The 15,211-nt window shown below is 51.4% G+C and overlaps 1 protein-coding gene across 2 annotated transcripts in view; it reads left to right on the top strand.

Annotated features, from left to right (window-relative positions):
• Positions 1-13,703, top strand: part of USP2 (ubiquitin specific peptidase 2) — a 62,013-nt gene extending 48,310 nt beyond the window's left edge. For both annotated transcript variants that reach the window (XM_077305616.1, XM_077305617.1), the window contains 10 exons: positions 1,695-1,818; positions 4,325-4,436; positions 5,475-5,585; positions 6,947-7,011; positions 7,551-7,654; positions 8,441-8,521; positions 9,518-9,596; positions 10,172-10,279; positions 10,599-10,719; positions 11,326-13,703. In XM_077305616.1, the coding sequence (XP_077161731.1) occupies positions 1,695-1,818; positions 4,325-4,436; positions 5,475-5,585; positions 6,947-7,011; positions 7,551-7,654; positions 8,441-8,521; positions 9,518-9,596; positions 10,172-10,279; positions 10,599-10,719; positions 11,326-11,413 (993 nt within the window). In that variant the 3' untranslated portion in view covers positions 11,414-13,703. The remainder of the gene's footprint in view (positions 1-1,694; positions 1,819-4,324; positions 4,437-5,474; positions 5,586-6,946; positions 7,012-7,550; positions 7,655-8,440; positions 8,522-9,517; positions 9,597-10,171; positions 10,280-10,598; positions 10,720-11,325) is intronic.
• The last annotated feature ends 1,508 nt before the right edge of the window (positions 13,704-15,211 follow it).

The raw sequence follows: 15,211 nt of genomic DNA, 5'->3' as shown, positions 1-15,211 counted from the left end.
CCTCACAACCACCCTGCAGGGTAGGTTGGGTTGAGGTGTCAATGGCCCAAGGTCACCCTGCCCAAACCTCCATAGCAAAATGTAGATTCGAATCTAGGTTTTCCAGATTCAAATCTAGGTTTTCTTTTATGTTTCCTCTCCCCCGTTTTATCCTCACAACAAGCCTGTGAGGGAGGTCATGCCGGGAGCGTACGTCTGGCCCAAGGATGTCCAGCAAGCTTCTATGGCAGGGGTAGTCAACCTGTGGTCCTCCAGATGTTCATGGACTACGATTCCCATGAGCCCCTGCCAGCGTTGCTGGCAGGGGCTCATGGGAATTGTAGTCCATGAACATCTGGAGGACCACAGGTTGACTACCCCTGTTCTATGGCACAAAGTAGGGATTTAGACATGGATTTCCCACATCCTCATCTGACGTGTGAACATGACCCTCTACTGGCTGGAATGATCAGGCCAGTCAATAAGGGGGGGGGGGGAGAGAGTTGTCATGTGATCCGTGTTTGGTTCACTCTGTCCATTACTCACCATTAGATGACGTGTGCTTTTCCCACCTCCCTCGAACGCCTCTCAGAAGTCGGCCCACGGGGGCCGACTCACGCGCTCTCAAAACGCTTCGGACATACCTGTCTCGAATTGTGGCCCAGCCAGCTTTGAGCCCACCTGAGGGCGAGGCGCTCCTCCTGCTCCCGGCAACACTACGTGGGGGCCAGGCTCCACCGCCCCGGGCCAGATGAGCTGTCCTTTGCCTGAGACTAGCTGAGGAGGTGGGCAAGTCAAGAGGAATTGCGTTTAAAGTTTCAAAAATAGCTTCTGGCTCGGATCTTCCCCTGCAGCCGATGCTCAACAGGAAGGAGTCGAGGGAGATGCGTGCAGGCACACACGCTGGAGAGGGAGGGGGCAGGAAAGAAGAACGTGTGTCGTGAGTCAGGGAGCGCAGATGGATGTTCGTGGCAAGAGAGGAGCAGAGGTGCTTTTCCACTGCCTGTCTCTGTGCAGCATCCCCGCATTTCCTCCGAGGTCTCCCATCCAAATACGACCCTGCTTAGCTGCCAAGATCTTGATGAGAGCAGGCTAGCCTGGGCTGTCCAGGTCAGGGCTCAGTTCCCTGTGCCTCCTGTTACAGAGATCTCTGGGAACTCAGCTTAGGGGGGGTCTTTCTGCATTACCCCCCCTGCAGAGCCACTGACAAAGACAGGACTGCTTGAAAATAACATTTGTATCTTTGCATTAAAGGGAAGGCTGTCTGCTCATGCTCATGTTCTCCAGTTTTTCCCAAACTGAGTAAAAATATGGCTGTTAACTCATAGGGGGGACAAAGAGGTTCATCTCTTGGGGGGCAGCTTTGACCCATGTGCACACCATTGTCCCCAGTGTGGTGTAGTGGTTACGAGAGGCAGCTTCTAATCTGGCAAGCCGGCTTTGATTCCCCGCTCCCCCACATGCAAGTGGCTGGGTGGCCTTGGGCTCATCACAGCCTTGATAGTGCTGTTCTCACAGAGCAGTCCTGCCAGAGCTCTCTCAGCCCCACCTGCCTCACGGGTGTCTGTTGTGGGGAGAGGAAAGGAAGGATATTGTAAGCCGCTTTGAGACTCCCTTGGGCAGTGAAAGGCGGGGGGGGGACACAACTCTTCTTCTTCTTTCTGGTCTGGGACTTGCAAGGGCTGTGCTTAACTCTCTTTCTCCCCCTCCGGCAGTGTTTTATGAACTCAATCCTTCAGTGTCTGAGCAACACCAAAGAGCTTCGGGATTATTGCCTGCAAAACCAGCACCTCCGAGACCTTAATAACAACAGCCGCATGCAGATGGCTCTCATGGCAGGTAAGGGTTTGCCCACCTGGGTTTTCCAGCCTCCAGGAGGGCCCTGGAGATCTCTTGGGATGACAGCCGATCTCCAGAATCACAGGGGATCTCCAGAGATCAGTTCTCTTGGAGAAAACCGCTGTGTCGGAGGGCGGCCTTACCTGCCCATGAGGTCTGTCCCGTCTCCTTCCCCGGGCTCCACTCTCAAAACCTCCAGGTTCAATTCCCAAATCAAACTTGGCCACCCTAATCTGCCGTGCCCTCTTGCTGGCATTTGCAGGGGCAGATTTAACGACACAAGGGAAATGGCAGGTAGTACCGAAATCACTTGCGCTGCAGGAAAAGGGAGTTTTAGAAGGTTGCAAGCCCACCGGGCTTCCTTCCCCTCCCCAACTTCCACCGTCCAGGGCCCTGTCTCCATCTCTCCAGAAGTCACCCAAGTGAGGGCTGACAGGAGCATGAGGCATTCCCGTTTGGGTCCCTCGCAGAGCAAACAAAGAAAGCGTGGGTCCCATGGAATCTTTAAGGCCCCAAAAGTTTCATTCAAGGTATGAGCCTTTGTGCGCACAAACACTGCTTCAGAGACAATGAAGTGGAAAGGGCATTTTCCTTGGTTGCCACAGCTGCTTCCTTTGTGGCAAGCAGCCCACCCAAGCTGCGGCCCACCAGGCAGAACGGCCTCCACCATCCATGCCTGGTCGCTCGCCAGGAGCTTCCTAAACCTCTGGGCATTTGCGGCTCGTGTAGGACTGCCAAAGAGGTCTCTCTTCTGCACACAGCTGGGGCAGGTTACTCTGCACGCTAGAGTCCTATCGGAAGGCATTTTTGTTTGGTGGGGCAAGGAGAAAAGCCAGCTTTCTCCCCTTAGCGGGGTGGGATTCCTTGGAGCCCCCCTCTTCCCCAACAGGGACACTAGGGGGTCTGCGGATGAATTTCCCCAGCAGCGATTAAAGAGGCATTGTAAGCATGCAGGCCCCCCGGGTGGGCTGGGCTGCAGAGACAGTGGGGGGGGATTAATGTTCCATCAAGGGTTGCCAGCTCTGGGTTGGGAAATATGTGGAGATTTTGGGGGTGGAGCCTGGGGAGGAGGTCTTTAGGAGGGGGGGGCTTCAGCAGAATTAAAATGCTACAGAGTCCACCCTCAAAAGCAGCCATTTTCTCCAGAGGAAAAGTGTCACCTGGAGATCAACACTTAATAACTGGAGATTTCCAGGTGTCACCTGGAGGTTGGCAAGCCTAGTTCTGCTCCCTGCTGCTTTTGTTAATTGAAACTAGTGGCACCAAGGTGTTGCTAACCCTGATAGGGGAAAAGGGATCTTTCTTTCTTTCTTTCTTTCTTTCTTTCTTTCTTTCTTTCTTTCTTTCTTTCTTTCTTTCTTTCTTTCTTTCTTTCTTTCTTTCTTTCTTTCTTTCTTTCCAAATTCAATAATAGCAGGACGCATCAGTTTCACTTGAAAAAACATGGGGGAAGGAAGGGTTAGCTGGCCCCCCTTCCAATATGGCCCCCCAATCTGAATGTCACATGTTGTTTTGTCCCTGGATTTCAAGCTGACCTGTGAAAATTTCCAAGGCGAATTTAACGTGCAATGAACGGAAAGTATAGGAGGTTTTTGTGGTTTTTCTAAAGTGAGGGTTTTGGAAAAGCAAAAAAAGAGGATCTATTTCCCAGCTGACTACTTCAAACAAATGATCAGTAGGACAAATCTCATTTGAAATCCCCCTACTAATATTCCTCACCTTCCAAACCCAGATTTTTCATCATTTTTTAAAAGGAGAGCACCAAACAAAGAGGGACGTGTCCTCTAAAAAGAGGACATGTAGTCTCTTGAGATATATCCTTAAAGCAGCCTCTCTCAACTTTTTTACCCTTGAGAAACCCCGGAAACATTCTTCAGGTTTAGAGAAACCCCTGAAGTTGTGCAGTTGTGCAGAATATGGCTGGGAAGCAGAGCTGTGTAAAGGCCCACCCGCCTTTCATTCCCTGTGCCTGGTCTTTCAGTGGCAGGAGGGGGAGAAGGCAGAGACGTTTTATGGGCCCAGGTGGAGTGAATTTGGCTTTGACAGGGAGGCAGTTTTGCTTGGTGGCTTATTAGGCCTCAACGCTAGGCCTGGGGGAACAGCTGTAATTGGCAAGCCCTGCGGAACTGTCCGTGGTCCTGCAGGGTTCTGATCTCTCTTGGTTCCCCCAGGCTGGGGCAAGGGCCAAGAAGGCCCTGCTCTTGGTTGAGGCCGGTTTAATTTCCCTGGCTCCTGGGTCCCTGAGCAAATATTGCTGACTCAGTCTTAATGCCCTTGGGGGAGGATAAAAGAAGAGGCACTCCGTAATCATTTCGGATTGTTTATCAATAACCTAGAGCTGTTGATTAGATGAACTCACTGAATTAGTTGCCCTGGTTCCCAGTGAGAAAGGCAGCCTATAAAATAATATACATTTTTTAACAGGGTCAGGAAAAATAATTGGTCTCTCCTAACAAAATGACCCTACGAGAAATGAATTCTTTCCTTCTTCCCCATTGCGCTGCAGAATTTGCCAAGCTCATCCAAATGTTGTGGACGTCCTCTCCGAACGAATCTGTGAGTCCTTCCGAATTCAAGACCCAGATCCAGAGATACGCCCCTCGCTTTGTTGGCTACAAGTAGGTGGTCTTCGCGTCTAGTCCATTGTCCCCCTCCCCACATGGCTGGGATCCAATTTGAGGAGGGGAGGAGCCATCAGGGCATCAGCCATAAACAGGAGCTGCAGCGTGTCCTTCCACAGTGACTAAGACTGAAATTCTAAGTAGGTCTACTCAAATTGCCACTCAGGTCTATTCAGTGGAATATACTGTCAGAAAAAGTCTATTTAGGATTGCAGCGTAAGCGATCAAAGAAGATCAGGTGCTTGGAAGATTCCCAGTTGGGTCTCCTGCATGCGTTCCCTTTGTATGCATTACTTACGGGATACCCTAATTTGGATCAGAACCACTTGTAGGGTGGAGGCAAAGGCTAGCTTTCCCCACCCTGTTGTTTTCTCAATCCTAAATACCCCACCTAGCCAATATTTGGGGGAGGAGCTGTGGCTCAGGGGCTTGGCATGCAGAAGGTCCCAGGTTCAAGCCACGGCATTTCCAGTTAAAAAGATCATCTGGTTGGTTATGGGAAAGAACTCTGTCTGAGACCCTAAAGAGCTGCTGCCAGTCTGAGTAAACAGTGCACATCCTTGTTCGTTCGTTTGTGTATTCTTTAGACCAGAGGTAGTCAAACTGCGGCCCTCCAGATGTCCCTGGACTACAAATTCCATGAGCCCCTGCCAGCGACCGCTGGCAGGGGCTCATGGAAATTGTAGTCCAAGGACATATGGAGGGCCATAGTTTGACTACCCCTGCTTTAGACTTTTATTCCACCCTGTCCTAGCCCACTCTGATAGACCAGTGATCTGATTCAGTACAAGGGACAAGTGAGAAAACATGGTTACAATTACCATGAGCCCCTCAGTCATAGGGAAGACGCAAGCCCAGCATAACCACAGGGGTGATGGCGAGTGGGTGGCTAATATAAGAGTGGCGGAAAGACGCGGGATTTTCACACGCATCATTTGCTGCCTGAGTGCATTTTCCCGCCAGCCCATTGGTGGGACCTGATTGTCTCTCAGGAGACACGTGGATCCTGACCCCTGCCCTTTCTGCTCTTTGTAGCCAGCAAGATGCTCAGGAATTCTTGCGGTTCCTCCTCGACGGACTCCACAACGAAGTGAACCGGGTCTTGGTGCGCCCCAAGGCCAGCACCGACAACCTGGACCATCTCCCGTGAGTTGTGGCAGAATGCGGCAAACCAGGGCAAACCAAGGCAGGCAAAGGGGAAAGGCCATAGCAAGCAGGGTGCCTGCATGGACTTGCAAAGAGGCATCTAATTTCCCCCTGCATCTTCCCCCGCACTATTTCCTATTTCCCTTCCCTGGCATCTGCCATAGTGTGTCCTCTTCTTCCACTTCCTTCTTTCCTTCCCACTCCCCAGCCACCCTCCTTTATCTGGTCCCCCCTCATCAGTTTTCCCTCCTTCTGGCTGGCTGGACAGTGCCTGCCACCTGCTGGCCTTATGGGGCCCAGTTGCACATTGGCCCAGTTGTGCTTTTCTTTTTCTTCTCTTTTCCTTTTAGATTTTACATTTTTCTGCAAACCTGGGGTTTCCTGCAGGTTTGCCGAGAAATCATCCCTTCCAGTCCCTGCATCTATTTTGTGGGTTTATTGATCCGCGCTCCATGGTACAGTTTGAAATTATATGACTGTGCTTCATTGCACTCTTTGCCGAAAATGTTTGCGCGGGTCATCTTTCTTGCAAGGACACCGGTTCCCGGAGAGTCACACCACAGACTTAATCTGGTTGGACATTGATTTCCTCTTAGGATTGTGCCAGATTCCAGTGCTCCAGTTTCTTGGGGCAGGGAATGATCCATGTCTGTTAAAATCATAATCATAAAGAGGAATATAAATCGACGGTGTAGACAGGCTAGAAGAGTTTCCACCTCTGTATCATAACACAAGTAGCAAAGGACAGAAAAGAAGAGATTTCCCCGTGTTACACCCAAAGATTTTTTTTTCCTGCCATAGATAACTTGTATCTGAGTTTAAGACTTTTGGGGGGAAATATAAAGGTAAAGGTAAAGGTATCCCCTGTGCAAGCACCGAGTCATGTCTGACCCTTGGGGTGACGCCCTCTAGCGTTTTCATGGCAGACTCAATACGAGGTGGTTTGCCAGTGCCTTCCCCAGTCAGTACCGTTTACCCCCCAGCAAGCAAGCTGGGTACTCATTTTACCGACCTCGGAAGGATGGAAGGCTGAGTCAACCTTGAGCCGGCTTCTGGGATTGAACTCCCAGCCTTATGGGCAAAGCTTTCAGACGGCTGCCTTACCACTCTGCGCCACAAGAGGCTCTTATTGGGGGGAAATATAGTCAGTGCATATTAGAACTTAAAGTGTTGTGGCTCTCTGCTAAGTTTCATTGCAGAATGCCCTCATAATTGTGTTTGCATCTTCAGTGGCCACCCAACAGGGAGGGGAGACAGAAATCTGTGAGGCTGAGAAATCAGAATCAGGGGCGCCCTGCAGTCCTGGAAAGGGGCCAAGGGGCCAGTGTCTGATCTTCTTCCAATCTCTGCCTTTCTTGCAGCGATGATGAAAAAGGGAGGCAGATGTGGATGAAATACCTGGACAGAGAAGACAGCCGGATTGGGGGTGAGTGCCTGCCAGGAAGACACAACAACAATAGATAGGAGATTTGGGATGGTGGGGGGCAGGGGCCAAGACACAGAGAGTGGGGGACCTGAAGGAGTTCAGAGGCCTTTGAAAGCCTCCTCCCCAGAAGGGACCCTGCTCAGAGAAGACGCTCCTTCCAAGTAATTACACCAGTTGAGGAGAATGAACCCTCACTATAGTCCTTAGAAGTCAGCTGCCTTGGGTATGAGTTCAAAATGGAACTGGACAGACTGGGACCAATGTAGTGAGAGCCAGCGTGGTGTCGTGGTTCTCTAATCTGGAGAACCGGGTTTGATTCCCCGCTCCTCCTCCTCCTCCTCATGCAGCCAGCTATGATTGCTTTCTGGGATGGATTCGGCCTGAAGGGTGCCAGGAGACCATCGCTGGCGTAGATCCAAAACTTGGTTGTTGCTTCCGTTTAAGGGGAAAGAGGTTGGATTTCAACAGCTCCTTGGGACTGTCTATGAATCGAATGGCTGGGCCTGGTTTCCTCCTCATTGTTCTCTTTCCCTCCCCAGATCTCTTTGTGGGGCAGCTGAAGAGCTCTCTGACCTGCGGGGCCTGCCGATACTGCTCTACGGCCTTTGACCCCTTCTGGGACCTCTCGTTGCCCATCGCCAAGGTAATCCCCCCTAGGACACTCCAAAGTTAGGTTGCGCTGTTAGGCAGAAGCGTCATCTCCTGGGCCACGAGAGGAAGAAAGTTCTGCCTTATTCTGTGCTGGGTGGACCTCCTCTGGAGTCCTGTGTCATTTCGGGTGCCCATCTGTTGAGTAAGACGTAGGCAGGTTGGGAGGGTTTCCAAAGAGAGCTGTTTAAGAAGGGCGGGATGCTGGGAAATAAGTCCTATTGAAAAGGTTTGAAGGAACGGTTATGTTTAGCCTGGAGAAGAGGAGAGAGGACAGGTGGCCACACTCTTGGACTACTTGAAGGTCTGTTGAGTAGGAGAGGGCAAAGGTCTGTCAGGCGTAAGTCACAGGAGCATAGTTTCCAGATGACCGGCCGGAGGAATTGTCTAATGGTAGGAGTGGTTCAGTAGGAAAACCAGCTCCCTAGGGGTGGGTAAGCAGGAGGCATTTCAGTTGATCCTTCATGGGTGTCTTTCAGGAATGCTTGAGTTCTGGATTTCCTGCATTGGGCAGGGGGTTGGACTAAGTCAGGGTAGCCAAACTGTGGCTCTCCAGACGCCCAAGGACTACAATTCCCATTAGCCCCTGCCAGCACAGGCAGGGGCTCATGGGAATTGTAGTCCTTGGGTGTTTGGAGAGCCACAGTTTGGCCACCCCTGAGGAGGCCCTGGAAGCTCCTTCTGGCTCTTGACTAGCCCTGGTGCCTTCTGAGTTCCTGCACTTCTCACCCCCAGATCTCCCTCTCAGCACCTCTCTAAGCCCGGCTTTCTTGTTTCGCAGAAGAGCTACGGGGAGGTGAACTTGATTGACTGCATGAGGCTCTTCACCAAGGAGGACGTGCTGGACGGAGATGAGAAGCCGGTAAGGAATGGCTTGAGGTGGGGCTGCCAACCTCCAGGTGGGACCTGGAAGTCTCCTGGAGTTGCAACTGATGTTCAGGCTAGAGATTGGTTCCCCCAGGAAAAATGGCTGCTCTGGGACCATCAATTACATGGCATTATACTCCACTGAGCTCCCACCCCATGCTGCCAAAACCTCCAGGAAATCCCATTCTGGAGTTGGTAACCCTCAAAAATCAACATCTGGACGGCAAGAGCAGGAAGGGGCCACATCCTGTATTGGTGTCAGGGTTAAGAGTGGCGGCTTCTAATTTGGTGAGCCGGGTTTGATTCCCCACTCCACATGCAGCCAGCTGGGTGACCTTGGGCTAATCACAGCCCTGATAGAACTGTTCTCACAGAGCTCTCGCAGAGCTGTCAGGGCTCTCTCAGCCCCACCTACCTCACAGGGTGTCTGTTGTGGGGAAAGGAAGGGAAGGCGATTGGAAGCTGCTTTTGAAACTCCTTAGAGTAGTGAAAAGCCGGGTATGAAAACCAACTCTTCTTCTTAAATTAATTAGTGTAAACCATTAAACTATTAAAATCAGCGACTCCCAGTTGCCTGCTTTTCTCTCTCGTGCAGGGAAGGGCAGAGGGAGGGTCATGAGACATTTCGGCTGATGAAATTTGGTTTGCATTTCATTTGGTGGATTCATGGCAGGGAGGCCAGTGCTTCCAGATGTTCTATCGGCCTCAACCACAGGCCTTCTGGAATTATTTACAGTCCCGCAGGGCTCTGATCTCATTCTGCGTTGCGTCCCACCAAACAGGAGCTGGGGCCGAAAAAGTCCCTGGCCCTGGTTGAGGCAGTTTGTTCTCCTCGGGGACCAAGGATCCTGCACAGATTTTGGTGGACAGATCTGAAAACTCTCGCAGGGGGGGAACATCTGGGTAGAGGCAGTCCCACAGCTAGTGTCTCTTCCCACCATCCGTATGTACGGCACCTTCCCCCTGATGGTGACCCTGTTTCTCTCTCCAGACCTGCTGCCGCTGCAAGGCCAGGACGAAGTGCACGAAGAAGTTCAGCATCCAGCGGTTCCCCAAGATCCTCGTGCTGCGTATCCTTTGGCCCACCCTCTGGCCTCGTTCTCAGGAATAGCAGGCAGGGAGGCATGTATATAAATCTAAATAAATAAATAAAATAAATAAATAAATAAATGTATTCTGGCCTTCCGCCCAAGCACCCCTGAAGCACAGAAACAGATATTGCCAAATGGCCTGTTATTCCGAAGGCATTTCTTTTATACAGATAAGCAAGTTTCTAGTCCACACCGAATCAAGGAGGCGCCAAAGTATGTGAGCCAGAGTCTGGGAATGGGGTGGCAGGTGGGGAATCCTTGCCCAGAGTTTAGCAGATTTTATTCAAAAGAAGCAAATTGACTTTGCGTGGATCATTTACGCAGGGCGGCTTTTCTTGGCATTTTGATTTAATGTGCAGCTGGACCTCTGTCCAGAGCTGGTAGACCAGCCCATTTCCACAAAGCAAAGTGAACCGTTTTGGCAGAGCAGAAATCAGGAACAGACTTTGGCTGCCACAGAGAGAGAAAAAGTCAAGATGAGCCTCCGAATGTCTGTTTTCCATCCCATGCGCCTGCCCTTGTAGCTCCCCGTCTTCCTTAACTTCATTCCTCAGATTTGAAGCGTTTCTCCGAAGCCAGGATGCGATCCAGCAAGCTCACCACTTTCGTAAACTTCCCGCTCAAGGATCTAGACCTGAGGGAGTTTGCTTCCCAAAGCTGCAGTGAGTGTTCCCAGATGGTGTGCCGTGGGAGCAGTCCCAGTTTAAGGATTTGCGGGGCTCAGAGCACCAAAGCCCATTTAAGGATTCACAGGGCCTTAGTGGAGCACAACTGGTGTGGCTCCTTTTGCTGCATGAGCAACCACATGGGCCCCCTCCCAGGAACAGTTGGAAATTTGGAGGCAACTGACCCAACTTCACTTTGCTGAAAAACAGCAATCTGCTCCTGTTTCTTTTGTGGCATGAAAAACAAACCAAGTGAGTCCAGACATCAGACAGGGACAGGATGCATCTGATACCTTCTCACCCCCTTCCTTTGCAGATCACGCAATTTACAACCTGTACGCTGTCTCCAACCACAGCGGGACCACCATGGGGGGCCACTACACCGCCTACTGCAAGAACCCCGTGTCCGGGGAATGGCACGCGTTCAACGACTCCCGGTAAGGCTGGTCGGGGAGGAAGAACCTTTTCCATCCAGGAGCGATGGACCATGTGCAGGATGGGGTGGCCATGGTGGCTTTAGAAGGGGGACTAGACAGCTTCACAAAGGATGGGTCTACCGGTGACAGTTGGATTAAATAGATCCTCCATGTTCAGGGGCAGTAGCCTGAATATAGGAACGCATGAATATGCCTTTCAGTGGACTTTGGTCCATCGAAGTCAATATTGCTTGCTCAGACTGGCAGCTGCTCTCCAGGGTCCCAGGCAGGGAGAGGTCTTTCACATCATCCCCTGCTGCCAGGTCCTTTCAAGCTGGAGATGCCAGGGAGTGAACCGGGGACCTTCTGCATGGCCCACTGCTAGAGCCCTTGCTTGGTAGGCAGAAGGTCCCTGGTTCCAGGCCCGGCATCTCTGGCTTAAGGATCCTGCACACACAGTGCTAGCTTAACATGCCCATGCCAGATATTGTGCATCGCTTCTCTCCCCAAACTCTGCCCTCAGCAGCCCCCCCCCCCATTCTCCAGGATTTTCTCAACCTGGAGTTGGCACCCTTGCTGTCACTGCCAGAACAGGCCTCTCCAACAACCTCTCTCTTCTCCCGGCAGAGTCACGCCGCTGTCTTCCAGCCACGTCCGGAGCAGCGATGCCTACCTGCTTTTCTACGAGCTGGCCAGCCCGTCTTCACGCATGTAGCTTCCGCACACCCTCCCTCCACCCTGTCCCGGCGGAGGGAAGGGAGCAGGGCAGCAGCTCTTTGAAGGAGACACCCGGGACAATGGCGATTCTTGATGGATTTTTCTAAGCTGGGTTTTTTTCTTCTTTTTTTTTTTCTTAAAAAAAAAACTACAAAAACAAAAACCAGGGGGAAAAAGGGGGAGAAAGAGAGTCCTAATAAAGCATTGACTTATGATGCCGACTTTTACGGGAAGGCCTTTCTCCTCCTTAGGGCTTAGGCCGAAGAGTCGCTCCGTCCGGCAGCGTGGCTTTGCAGACTCCGGGGAGACGGATCCACCGACAGGGCAGCTCTCGGCTCCCCCAAATCTCCTACGGCTGTTGGGGGGAGAGCTTTGCATTGTTTTGTTTTTTTTCCTTTCTTTCTCCCTCTCTCTTTCTCTCTTATCCTGTGTCGTTTCATTCTCTTGCGCGCGCATTCTTTATTTAAAACTCTCCTTCCTTTTAGCGTGTAATAAACCATGAACAGCCGCTCTTCCGGGGCAGGAACCTGTCTGTCCCGTTTTATCGGCACAACCCTTACTCTTCCAAAAACTGCCCCCTGGCCACAGGCCTGTCAAGAAGGGGTTGGAGCTGCGCTTCCGTGAAATGGGAGTCGCCTTCTTCCCGATTTTGGACAGCCATCTTTTTTTCTCCGCCTCCAGCGAGGCCGCCTGCAGGGGGCCGCTAACCTCGGCAGCTTTGAAACTGGAAGGAAAAAAATTGCACTACTGATTCTGGGTCAGCATTTCTGCACAGACTGCTGCGTGGGCACCCGGAGAGCAAGAGGACACAGTCTCGGCTTTGGCTGTCCTTGCCTGCGGGGCTGGCATGCGTCTCCCAGAAAGCAGCTTCGAGGGCAGCTTTGTCCCTGCGTCATGAACCCACCCAAGGGTGCACCTGTGTGACTTCTGACTGAAACAGGATCCAGAAGGACAGTTCTCACGTGGCCCTTTTGTGTTTGAAGGGACATTTCCTGTTTGGGTTTTGGTTTTCAACTAACTTTGTCCTAAACCATGACAACTTCTGACGGGGATTGAGGGACTCTGATGAAGCGGACATTGGGGAGGGGGGGAGGGGGGGTTGGGTGGATATTTTAACTGCCTCCTTTCACAACCGTGCCTTAAACCCTCTGAAGAACATGTTTTTCGAAATGGGCAAAATTGTGCTTTGAAGGAGGGCTGAAGTGCAAGCTTGCAAATGCATTTCCCACTTCCCTCACAGACCGGCGTTCAGGTGTCCCTCGCTGCTGGGGGGGGGGCAGGGCCAGACCCTTCCGCAAAGTGTCCAGTGGTCGGTGGTGGGCCAAGGGGTCACCCCATCTCCAGGCCACGTGGGGTAGGGGTGGCAGTGACTTCTCCTGCCATCCCCACGCCCAGGGCGGAGGAGAAGGAGCCGTCTCACTCCCAGTCAGCTGATGAACGTCCATTGCCTTATTTCCCCTTTGCCTCCCAGCAGCTTCCATCCTGCAGACATGGTAGAGCCTTAGGGCGCCTGTCCGGGCTGTGACTTGGCAGGCCGAAACCCCGTACAGGACCACAAACTCTCTTGTGACAGGCAGTAGTTCACCGGATGTGGACGTTTTCCTCATTGCTACATTTCCCTGAACTGAGATGGAAGCAGGAAGGGGGAACGATCCGCAAGGGCAAATAATCCCCCACCCCGTTATGAAACTGCTGACCACGCAGAGTCCCACTCTGGAAACCAAGGAGGCAAAATGACCCCCTCAGTCTCAAAAAAGGCGGACGCCTCAGTGAGCGTACTGTTCGACTATGGTCGCTACCTGCGGTGACTGCAAAAGTCCTCCAGAATGGGAAAGGACGCAAAAACCTGAGCCAGTGCTTGCTTCCCCTCCGCAGGTTGCCCATAGGGGCAACTTTGGATCCGCTTGTTCCTGGCCATCTTCCTTGTCCACCCCTCCCATATATTCCCCATAAATTAAAGGCCCCATCCCCTCCTGTGTCCTTTCCCTACGAAACCCACCCACGGGAAGTGACGTCAAAGGGAACAGCTCCTTTTGGCCAGACTTCCCTGCTTCCACTCCACTTTCAGGGTAGCTGGGGAGGGGGGGGCTAGAGAGAACCTCCCCCCTCCCAGGGTGAACAGAGAGGGTCGTGCAAGATGTCCAGGGTTTGCGAGAGGAGAGGGGGCCCGTCTCGGTGGGCTTTTCCCCTTTGATTTGAAGGGCTTGTTTACTGTGTAAGCAAGGATTGGGGAGAGACTCCTGATGTTCAGAAGGGAGACTTGTACATAAATAAAATAGCTCCACAAACTCGCTGGGTACCACTTGCGTTCCTGTGTTACGTGCCTTCGAAGCACTGCTGAACATTTATTTTCAGAAATAAAGGGGGGGAAATACAGAAATAGAGTTAGATGACAAGATACATGCCCATTTATTTCAGATAGAAGACAAGATATCCCTCTTGAGTGCGTTCCCCCAAGGAAAGTGGACTTCAAATGATCCTTGTTAAAATATCAGGCAGGGGCTCATGGGGATTGTAGTCCATGGACATCTGGAAGACCACAGGTTGACTACCCCTGAGATAAGGGATGCGTGGTTTTATTGGCCCACAAGTTGTAGAAAGAATCCTCCATAGTCAGTGAATTCTCACTTTGTCAAATGCAAGAAGTGCTAGCCCCACATGGCAGGTGTAAACACCCACACAGGGGCAGAACAGAAGTTGAGGGGGAGATGGGCAAACGTGGCCATTTCGGCCAATGGTAATAATAAAATAGAAGTCCAGAGACAGACACCTTAAAGACGAACAAAATTTATTTTTGCGCAAGGTTTTGTGAGTCAGAACTTAGTTCTTCAGATAAGTTCTTTTCTCCTTTCTTTTGCCATCGATTCCATGTATGTGGTAATTAAGGATGACACAAATATCAATAACATACTAGAATCAATACAATAATAGCATGAACTCCACAATAATGCCATTATATAAAAGGTGCTCTCAACAGGCAGTCATTCCTGGTTCCATAAAGGGAATCAATATTAGAAGAGGAGCAGTACAAAGAGCATAAAAGGTAAAGGTATCCCCTGTGCAAGCACCGAGTCATGTCTGACCCTTGAGATGACGCCCTCTAGCGTTTTCATGGCAGACTCAATACGGGGTGGTTTGCCAGTGCCTTCCCCAGTCATTACCATTTACCCCCCAGCAAGCTGGGTACTCATTTTACCGACCTCGGAAGGATGGAAGGCTGAGTCAACCTTGAGCCGGCTGCTGGGATTGAACTCCCAGCCTCATGGGCAGAGCTTTCAGACTGCATGTCTGCTGCCTTACCACTCTGCGCCACAAGAGGCTCTACAAAGAGCATAGATGTGCTGAAATGCTCGGGACATGGAGTTGCACTGTAGGACGGATGCTTGAGCATAACCCTTACAAGAAAGGTCCACCTGGCCCTGTGGTAGAACGGAAGCATTCTATTCAGCCCAAGTTTGACCTGCCCCTGGTGACAGACACCCCTGAAAAAAAAGTCAGCACCTAGTTTCTTTTTCTATTAGTCACAGGGAAGCTACATAGAGATGTGTTCTTCCCAACACACTTGAGCCTTGCACGAGAGTCATATTAAAGCATGCTCACCACAACTATATTTACTCTCAGTATTTTGCATTTTATAGTCGGTGTTGCCGATACTTTCTCTGAGAGCTCCCTCTTTAGCTTTGTTCTGGCGACCCTACTAATAGGTGGTCCTTTAGCCCAAGTGCAGGGCAGTTCCTCAGACCCCGAGGGAACGAGCCACGGATCTCCCAAATAATCCCTCCAAAACCTCTCCCAG

This window comes from Paroedura picta, chromosome 12 (genome assembly GCF_049243985.1).
Source record: "Paroedura picta isolate Pp20150507F chromosome 12, Ppicta_v3.0, whole genome shotgun sequence".
Classification (NCBI taxonomy): domain Eukaryota; kingdom Metazoa; phylum Chordata; class Lepidosauria; order Squamata; family Gekkonidae; genus Paroedura; species Paroedura picta.
The sequence above is the reverse complement of the archived record's forward strand: the minus strand, read 5'-3'. Positions and strand labels throughout refer to the sequence as shown.